Raw genomic sequence first — 10,384 nt, 5'->3', positions numbered from 1 at the left:
TTTTTCGTATGTAATAAAAAGGTGTCATTTGATTTATTTATTATTGCAACTGGCCACAATAGTAATTTTAATCTGAGCTGTAATTGAAAATAAGTTGTACATTTTCATACCAAACTAAAGTCCTGTTTTCCTTCCTACAAGAAGAAGTATCGGTCAAGCATGATTTTACTGGTAGGAACCTCCTGGTTACACCAGCCCACAGGGGATTATTGTGTCCGTCTGTCGTGCATCAAAAAAATGGGAGGGGTGGGGCTGGGTGGAGAGGGTGAGGCCTGGAGGGGAGGGTGGGGCTGGTCAGCCCGTGGTGCCCTGATAAAACTCAACGTTTAACCTACTCACGCCGGCTTGTGCACGCCCTCACAGTCGGGCATATTTGCGGAATACACCACGCCGCCGTTGACCCTGGCCATTGACCGAGCAACCCAAAGTTCCTACCAGCTCCCTCCGCAGGAATGTGTTAACTTCCCATTTGACAACTTTTCCCACGAGATTGCAAGTGTATTTAAATATGGGAATATATTTTTTTATGGAAATGTTAATTCATAGCTGCATGTGAACATGCGGAGGCGAAAGGTACTCTAGAAAAAGACGTATGTCATTTTCATCTTAAGTGTTCCACGGTACAACGAAAATTGTATTTGTACAAATGCTGAATACTACACAAAGTATTTAATAAGCGGTAAAGCACATTCGTTGCTGAGCCACGTTTTATTGAATTAGTAATTTGAAAGAATATATTACGAATGTGGTATTTTGTGAATGTTCACAACTGCAAAGAATGTGATGGATGATCTGATCACTTGGCTCTGCCCTGAGCTTGTCCACTATAATTTACATTGGGTAGGCGTGCCGTTGAAGGGTTTGTGGGGAAATACATCTCAAAGGGATTCCCATTTTATTGCATAAACGGATGATTGAGTGTGTTTGAGCAGTCCATGATAAAGGGTCATTTGAGTCCGATCCGATCCCTCTGGTTGTGTATAAATAGTTCAGATTGTTATAGGCCATAGATTTGCAGCCTAAAATAGTACGATTTTCATATTGAATTTTTTTTTTAATACACTGCCAAAACATTGGTTATGCAACATTTCTCAGGAAAATGCGGTTGGGATTGAAAAGTAGTCTTGAAATGGACATGTTTTGACCGGCGTTGCCACTTACATTTATATATTTCTCCTTACTGAAAACGTACAATTGGAAACAAGGTCGAAAATTATTTAGATATGTTTACAATATTGACAATCATGCATGTTATTAAATCTTACAATAAACAAGTTAACATTGCCTAAATTGTAAATGTTAAAAACATGACGATGTATTTTATTTCGGAGGATACAAAGTTATGTTGAATTGACTGAATATATTTCCAAACAATTTGACATTACAAGTCAAGACTTCACATACATTACAATATGCAGAATACATCCTGCATATAATCCTAAGCAGACTGGACCAGAGTCACTTGCTTCTAAGCCGAGTTGTCCTTTTCCAAAATTGTATCCCCATTGTGCTCTCATCACACCGCGGGGCAAATTGTGCACTTGTTAGAGAATTGCCTTTGGAAGTGGAGACGACAGAGCTACCTCCGATTCCTTTTCGTGACCTCTGGTTTACACAATAGGGGGGAAGCACATCAACCGCCCTGCCACATAGCTAATGTCAATCACTTAACAGTCAAACTGGTATCTATATTCCTTACAAATGGAATTCGGCTAAATTAATTTCAGAATAAAATATATTGGTATTCTTGGTTCTTTCGGTAAAGTCGCGTAGAAGGGAAATAAAAATATAAAACAATAAAAATTATCACGACGTTTTGACTGCAACACAAGCAATCATCATCAGGTGTGAAATCCACAGCAAGAAAATTTTTAAAAAGTGGCGGTTTTTCCGAACGTCGGATTTCACACCTGATGATTGCTTGTGTTGCAGTCGAAACGTCGTGAGAATTTTTATTGTTTGATATTTTTTATAATTTCCCTTCTACGTGACTTTACCGAAAGAACCAAGAATATGAATCCCTGCAGTCACGAAAGCTTTAAATCAAAAAATATATTGGTGTTGGGTTTTTGTTATCATGCAGTCATTGGTGACCGGGCTGAGACCAACACGCGGCACAAGTTTAACCACGAGGCTTGTATCAACACTGGACCCGGTCACCTCAGCCAGATTCAAAACCGTTGAAAAACGACCTTGACAATTTATTACATTCATGGCAATGGAGCTATTCGCATGTTTTTTTTTGTTGTGGCAAAAATTCGGACTAAAAGAAAATCATTCGGCAGTGTACATGAATCAGGCACCTATATTGGTCTTCAAACTTTTCTCAATGTCTGTATTTGAAGCTTTCGTGACTGCAGGAATCCATGCTCTTTGGTTCTTTCGGTAAAGTCACGTAGGTAGAATTTTTTTATCACGACGTTTCGATCGGAACACAAGCGACCGTCATCAGGGGAGACAATCACAGCAGGGAAACTGCTGAATCAGGTGCCTGTTTATCGACGTGACTTTACCGAAAGAACCAAAAGAGTATTTATTCAATGTCTAAATACAATAACGGACTATTCACTGCATACTTTTTCGTCCTCGTGATATCAAGCTACGCGATGTGTTTACCGGTCCCAAGTTAGGACTCAAGCTCCCAAAGATACAGCACCGTGAAGCTAAACATCGGTCATCATATCGAACAAACAAGACCCGATTACAACCGCCCACCCCCGCATCGGAGAGCTAATCACGCCATTCAATCTAGTCAGCCTTCCTACGCAGCTCACTCAACTAAACACACTTTCATCTTCTTGGTTCTTTCGGTAAAGTCACGTAGAAGGGAAATAATAAAATAATAAAAGTAAAACATAATAAAATTCTCACGACGTTTCGGCCCCAACGCAAGCAGCCGTCCTCAGGTGAAGAACAGGGCGGTCCTCCTCTAACCCAGCTTAAATTTAAGCTGCCAAGCTTGGTGGTATTCATTCAGACGCTGTCTTTCCGACAGCCCTGTTCTTCACCTGAGGACGGTTGCTTGCGTTGTGGCCGAAACGTCGTGAGAATTGTATTTTATAATGTTTTATTTGTATTATTTTATTATTTCCCTTCTACGTGACTTTACCGAAAGAACCAAGAAGACGAATCCCTGCAGTCACGAAAGTTTTAAATCGAAAATTAAACACACTTTGTTAAGCCACTTGAAGGCGTACGAAAAAAGTGCAGCTTCAAACGACCGAGCGAACCTCGTGCTGTATTGCAATACCCCGCGTCCTGAGTGTTTTAAAGCAGGCCGAGGGGCTCTCAGTACATGAGGACTTCGGTGTTTGTGGCGGGACTTGTGGCTTTGGTGGCGGCCTGCCTCTCCTCCAGATGCACGTTGTGGTAGGCGTACGTGATGGCCATGGACACCGCGCAGCTGAGCAGAGCGCCCAACAGTAGCCAGTACGGCGTTCCGTAGGTGTAGCCGCTGATGCTTTCCTCCGGGATCAAATCCAGGAATACCTCCGTCATGCCAGACGTCTGTGCCGCCACGGGGAATATGATGAGCGCCAGCAGGCAGCAGCCACCTGCACGGGGGAGGGCGAAGGGGAAATGCCACGTGGAGCGAAAATGACATGAAACCCACTCTGTGTCGCTTCTTCTTGGTTTTTTCGGTAAAGTCACGTAGAAGGGAAATAATAAAATAATAAAAATAAAACATTATAAAATACAATTATCACGACGTTTCGGCCACAACGCAAGCAGCCGTCCTCCGGTGAAGAACAGGTCTGTCGGAAAAACAGCGTTCTTCACCTGAGGACGGTTGCTTGCGTTGTGGCCGAAACGTCGTGAGAATTGTATTTTATAATGTTTTATTTTTATTATTTTATTATTTCCCTTCTACGTGACTTTACTGAAAAAGCCAAGAAGATGAATCCCTGCAGTCACGAAAGCTTTAAATCGAAATCTGTGTGGCTTGTCACGGTTTTAACCCCCCCCATAAAATAAAACAACTGGCGCGGTTGCTCCACTCCGGTTGTGACACTGTCGCGTGTTTATTTATGCTGGATTTCAACTGAGTGTGGTGGGGAGCGGTGTGTGTGTGTTTAAGTGCGCTGAGCCTTGTGGATGAGTTTGTAAGATTCCCTGCCACAGCGAACTAACATCGCGCGGTTGTGGCAGAACGGCACATTCGCTTTTCCTGCATGGGTGAGCAACGCGCATAAAAATCAGCTTAACGCGTAGTAAGGATTTCGCGACCAGTATCATCCATAATACAGGCTTTTTTGGGTTAGATCGCGTAAGGGGCCGTCCATAAATTACGTAACGCCGATTTTTGACCCCCCCTCGTCACATGGAGTCATAAGGCGTCACAAAAAGTCAGACCCCCCTCAAATATGACGTCACAAAGCTCTGCCCCCCCCTAACCATATTTCCATTTTGAAAATTAAACGTGCTTCAAATCACTTTAAACTGTTGTCATTGTAGTGCGTATTTAATGTGGCGCTGCACTCTGATGTTGTAGGAGAAAACATTTATTAAAATGGAGGCGTTGGGAAGCTGAAATTTAGCATACAACTCACTTGAAAATATTAAACGTCTAACTAAAACTGCAGATGTTTATAATATATTGAAATTCTCTTATAATTATAAAATATAAAAAGTTATTATAACTATAAAAAAAATACTTGAAACTTTGTAATAGAACGAAGTAAAATGGAGAGTACAATTATAAAAATCACATATTCATTCCACAGAATGAAAAGCCCTGGTAGAATCATTAGAATCAAAATGTTTAATAACAATCATTCAAAAAATTTCAAAATGTATGCTTCTCCATTCTCCCAATGAGAAGCAAAATGCTCCTTCATGAAATAAATAAAAGGTGACCTTAGTAATTTAAATAATCAAATAGTTAATAATGGAAATTTATCAAAATTTGTGTTGTTATAACAATGTTATTGTTTATATTAATTTAAAGTTGCGCATTTTGATGTTACGTCACATTTCTCAACCCCCCCCCCCTCGTCACACGTCGTCACAAATGTCTGACCCCCCCTAGGTGTGTGACGTCATTTATGGACGGCCCCTAAATATCAAAATGTGTCGTTAAACCCACCACCACCAGACACAGCCAACAAGTAAGGGTTGTCACGTAAACAGAACGTGCCAATTCGTCACTAGTACAGCACATCGGTGTGTTGGAGAGCCAAGCCACAACATTTACAATCTGAGTACGACGTTTCGCCAGTAATTACAACTAGCTTCATCGGGCGACAGCCAGATTTGTGGAGAAATCCTCCTGTATTATGAACTCGCATAATTGGCGAAAATATTGGCCGCATACAGATACAGCTCAGCGTTCACGACGTTTTGAATGTGTTGGGATCTGCATTCGCACCAGCGAGGTGTCGGGGTTATAGTAAGCAGGTCATCGTACCGCACACAGAGATCCAGATGTAGAGCCCCCGGGGGCCCTGGATGTTGTGGTATGGGTTGGTGAGGCCGTTGATGAACGCGAAGAGACACTTGATGACCGCGAAGAGCACTCCCACGACGAGGAACAACATCTGGAAGGCGTAGGCTACCTGGCTCGTGCCCTTTTCTCCGTCCGTATTGAACAGTTGATCGATGACTGTCAAACAAACAACCCGCCACAGCAAAGGCAGGGTTCGTTTTGTGAACGGAGATATATGCGAACAAACATGTTTAATTCGTGCATGGGTTTCTCTTGTCGCAGACAATTCATGGAAGTGTTAGTCAAACGTACCGAATATTTTCACTGTATCAGCAGCAACACCGGTGCCGTTCGAGAGAGTGATCTCACAACATTTAAATGGAACGCGACATTTCGGTGGTGATTACATCCATCCATCATCATCATGTCATTAGCAAGCGCTCGGATCTCGAGTGAAGGCACCTCCTGACATCAGCGGCACAGTCATGCACGTGATGTAGTTTAATCATTATTAGTGTCGATTGGTTGTGATTGGCAAGTTAGGTTCGTCTAATAAGGAGAGTCGATTTCGCTGTTGGTGAAAATATCCTTTCCGAAATCATGTTATGTGTCCAGTAATGCGTTGGTCATGAAACTGAGCATTAATATATTAAATTAATGTTATGGGGATTCGCAAAACATATATGTACTGTAACATGAATGTTTTGAGTGGGAGAAGATCAAACATGACGACGATTATGATACCCATCAACGCATAACTAACTGGCGAGACGACACCATTGGAACCTCCTTTGAAAGTAGCAAAATATGATAATTGGTTTTTGTACCCTTTTATCTGGCAACAAAACGTACAACTTTTTTTTACAAGGAGTCATGTTTGCATTGACCACAATACCTGCGGTCGGAATGCAAACAAAAAAATATAACTCTGATAATGTATGCACTGTCCTTGAAATTGATTGGTCCACACCCAAGACAGCTTTTCTTAGAGCCTAGTCTCACATGGTGTTGGACCAGATGACGCCAAAAGGCGAACTCGACAATCTAAATCGGTGCAGGCATCTTTGTTGCAGGCAGAAACAAAACGCTGCTGGAAAGGTCCACGTTTCGATGGTCCGACATTTTACTTTTACAATACAGGGTAGAATAGATCCATATCAATTAATAGTTTCACTGTAATCGAGGTAGCATTATAAACATCTGAGCTGCCATTTGTAAAATACTCAAGCGTGTGTGGTTTTCTTTTTATAGAAACTTCATAAAGCAAACACTTTGGAGTACAATCCATCACTATGGGATGTGAGGTCTAAGCTGTAATCCTTCAGAATGAAATTAACAAAACTGATGGTGCTTGTGCTTTAACCTGCTCAAAAACACACACACATGTGCCACTTGAATTTAATATCAACGGGAACATGTAACAAATGCTGAATATGATAAGTACAATTATTGAGAAACACTCAATTGTAATATATAGCAGCGGGGTGTTCCTGAGTAAACGAGCGTAATCATCACATGAAGCACGGTGAACTATTTATCTGCTCAAGGACAGGTCCCTCAATCCCAAATGATCGCCTGCCCAACCTCTTTACCTTGCGACACCACACGCCATACTCGGGACTTTTTGTGTCAGAAGTAGACATAAGGGCAGTCGAGGTGGTTGCACTTTTCTTTGCTCAAGAAATACACTCTCGTGGAATCGATGCCCTGTAAAATCAAACGGAGGTGAATCCTTACCTTGAAAATCCGTATCCACCATACCTATTCCTCTGTTGACGATGTATTTTCCAGAGAACATTCCGTAGTAGCTGGTGGCATGGAACGCGGTGGCATTGGCGGTATTGTTCGGATGGAACGTCACTTTGACGGAAACCCATCTTGTGGAGCCCAGCGAAATGCCAAGCATGACGATCGTGCCAATGCTGACGAATCCCGCTGGAAGAAAATATGCCTTTTTCCGAGCAGACACCATGATGGCAAGCGAAACGAGGTTTTTTTTATTTCAGCCTCACTCAAATGGAGGACGCAATGCTAAGGCGATGCGAGAACGTCCCTTGTCCACGACGCTTTATTGCCCCGGTGAACTCACGACGGCAGAAACGCCCAGGAACTTTGGACCTTGTTGCTCACAGGCCCGGGGTACAGTCCAATTTATAAGCACCACCGATAACGTGTGAGTGACACACGGTCATGCATTGGTAGTGTAATGTTTAGCTGCTATTGCTTCCGAAAGTAAAATCTGCCCGCTGTACATCCTCTATGTTGACATCGATCAGTTATATGCATAAACCATCATCACGCGAACTCCGGTCATCGTCGCAGTGGCTTTTGTCTATCCATAAAACAGACGGTCACTGCATCGCGTGCTTTCAGGTGCGCTTCTGCGGCCGTCTGGAACGCTCGTGGTGTAGGCCAATCAGTTTCAAAGACAATGCATACATTATTATAGCATGTTTGTTTGCATGTTCACCACGAGTACTGGGTGTGGTTAATGCAGACATGATTCCTTGAAAAAGGTTCATATTTGGTGTTTGAACATCTTAACACCTGTTTTATTACCAGAAAGGGTAAACACATATTCTTTTTTTTAGTGTTGTCTTTGCTTTGCGCTCCGTCTTAAATCCACGTGTTCCCATTTTACACAGTGTAATTCCCAGCATGATTCTGTCCCGTTTTTTTATTGTGTATATACTCATAAGTTAATGTGTGAAACATTGTACAGACAGAGCGTCAATGATAACACAGGAGCCAATGTGCGTGCGTCTGTGTACACACAGTCCATGCCACGTTTCCACCACAATAGGAATTAGACCCGAGCCGTGCCCAGGCCGTTCCGGGGCGGGTTCGGCATGCCTCCGTGAGCTCGGTCGGCCTTCTCCGTTCTCACTCACAAAGGAAAGGCATGATCATTTTTTGGGTCAGACTATTCCACTGAAAGTTGATATCAAAATGTTATTGATGATTTTCATTTTTAAAATAAAGCAATGGCCCTTGAGCGGACCTAAACGAGACACAACGTTGACGACACGCGCCTCGTGACCCCGTGAAGTCACGATTGTTTACGAGGGTGGCCTGGCTGAAACGTGGGTAGCCCATGCGTGTGCCTAGCCCTACCACGTGAACAAGCATATCGATTAAAGCGAACAACTCGGCCACATATAAGTGGTTCTAGATTTGAAGCTTTCGTGACTGCAATGATTCATATTCTTATGTTTTTTTGGTAAAGTCACGTAGGTAAAAAATTCAAATTAAAATTAATAAAAGTAAAATAAAATACAAATGAAATAAAAATAACGACGTTTCGGAGGCAACACAAGCTTCCGTCTTCAGGTGGAACCGTCACAGCACGCCGTGATTTTTATTTTATTGTTATTTTATTTTACTTTTATTAATTTTAATTTTTTACCTACGTGACTTTACCGAAAAAACCTAACAATAAGTATAAGTGGGTCGCGCGGCCCACTTTGCAGCTCGCTTGGCATGATAAGGCTGCCATTGATATAAATGAGTCAAGAATGTCTGTTTGTGTGTAACGCGCGTGACGTCACTCCACATGCCGCACCCCCTCATTAATATTCATGAGCGGGTGGATTTTTACACTCACGCAGAAGGTCGAGCGGAAATACTTTTTTGTTGTTGCAAATTCGCTTTAAGTTTGACGTTTCTTTATTGAAAGTGAATCTAATAAATAATTATACGCAGCAACCAAGTGGATTTGGTGTATATAGTTATGTATGTCTTCAGCACTTGAGACAAAAGGTAAGTCTAATTTATGCTTCTACTTTATAGTAAAATAGACATTTATCGGTGTTTTTCCAGATATTGTATAGAATTCCAATTTATATCAACCCCAGCGACCGAAAGCAGAAGAGAATAAAGTATCAGAGCAGTGAATTTGAACAAATTGAAGGTCACTTATATACAGTGCTACAGTGACATGAAGTGAGGTGTTTTATGACTTCGTTTTGTGCCAGATTCACTGCCATTACATTTACACAAGATACAATTAATTATACTCTGCTCAATTTTTCCGTAAATATTACAGCTTCCGTCCTAGGACGGGCAAACAAGCGAGTTGATATCTGAGCTCAGAACACTTTTAGCAACATCAGCACCGAACGGGCTCCACCAATCCACCACCTCTTTAACAAGCACGGAAATTAACGGAAGCGCGGTTATTCATTAACGCCGTCCGTTAAGTGCACAGCTGACTCACACCGCTATTCTTTATCTTGGTGGCTCGCGGTGGTGTGAGAATTTGCACTTGATATTCAGTACCTAATTTGCATATTGTGTCTGTACGTTGCCCCAACGAAGGCGCAGAGACGAGTGTCATCATCAGCCACGGCTGATCCGCCTGCAGCTGGCATCTCTTCACGATCCCGAAATATTATCAAACATTGAGCAACTTCACACATCGCTCCATCCTCTCCGACTCGTTCCAATCCTTGGCTATCACTCCATCATTACTCCTGACCACCGGCCTTCTTCCATACTTGCCAAGTCTCCTGCCTAAGCAGGCAAGGCAACAACATGTATGGGGCCCTACTAGTTAAACCCTATTTTGAACAGGGCGTGTAGGCTAATGATCTATGTTGAAAACTCATTTCATTGGAACTTATTTTTGTGTTTATTTTGTAGTCACCCCCGCCGCACCTCAGAATAGTACTGTTGGCTACGTACGGTGCGAAAGAAGTTCACATACATACACACATCATTATTTTCATGCCCATTGATTTTAATCTCAGCCGTTGTTCTAAAAATATTTCCCCCTGTTGATCGGGTAGGGAGTAGGGAGGGCAGGAGGGGAGGGGATCTCTGGGATAGAGGCCTCAGACATTTTCCACGATAAATTAACACCTGGTAATGCCAGAGAATGATTAATCTATTTCGACAACCCAATCGAGTTTGGAAAATAAATAAACTGTCTTGGTTTCACCTAATCATCTGACTAGAGTT

At 42.3% G+C, this 10,384-nt stretch overlaps 1 protein-coding gene across 1 annotated transcript; it reads right to left on the bottom strand.

Annotated features, from left to right (window-relative positions):
- Positions 1–3,285: 3,285 nt before the first annotated feature.
- Positions 3,286–7,397, bottom strand: CLRN3 (clarin 3). Its single transcript, XM_078855063.1, has 3 exons — positions 7,163–7,397; positions 5,408–5,602; positions 3,286–3,554 (listed from the first exon to the last, which is right to left on the bottom strand). The coding sequence occupies exons 1-3, from the start codon at positions 7,395–7,397 to the stop codon at positions 3,289–3,291; spliced, it is 696 nt and encodes a 231-aa protein (XP_078711189.1). The 3' UTR covers positions 3,286–3,288.
- Positions 7,398–10,384: the final 2,987 nt, after the last annotated feature.

This window comes from Lampetra fluviatilis, chromosome 4 (assembly GCF_964198595.1).
Source record: "Lampetra fluviatilis chromosome 4, kcLamFluv1.1, whole genome shotgun sequence".
NCBI classification, from domain to species: domain Eukaryota; kingdom Metazoa; phylum Chordata; class Hyperoartia; order Petromyzontiformes; family Petromyzontidae; genus Lampetra; species Lampetra fluviatilis.
This window is presented reverse-complemented; position numbering and strand designations above follow the sequence as displayed.

Coding starts and splice junctions, on each gene's coding strand:
- CLRN3 (XM_078855063.1), bottom strand. CDS start 7,397: ATGGTGTCTGCTCGGAAAAAGGCATATTTTCTTCCAGCGGGATTCGTC. Junction 5,603..7,162: donor GGTGGATACGGATTTTCAAG/GTAAGGATTCAC, acceptor TTTGTTTGACAG/TCATCGATCAACTGTTCAAT. Junction 3,555..5,407: donor CATCTGGATCTCTGTGTGCG/GTACGATGACCT, acceptor TCCCCCGTGCAG/GTGGCTGCTGCCTGCTGGCG.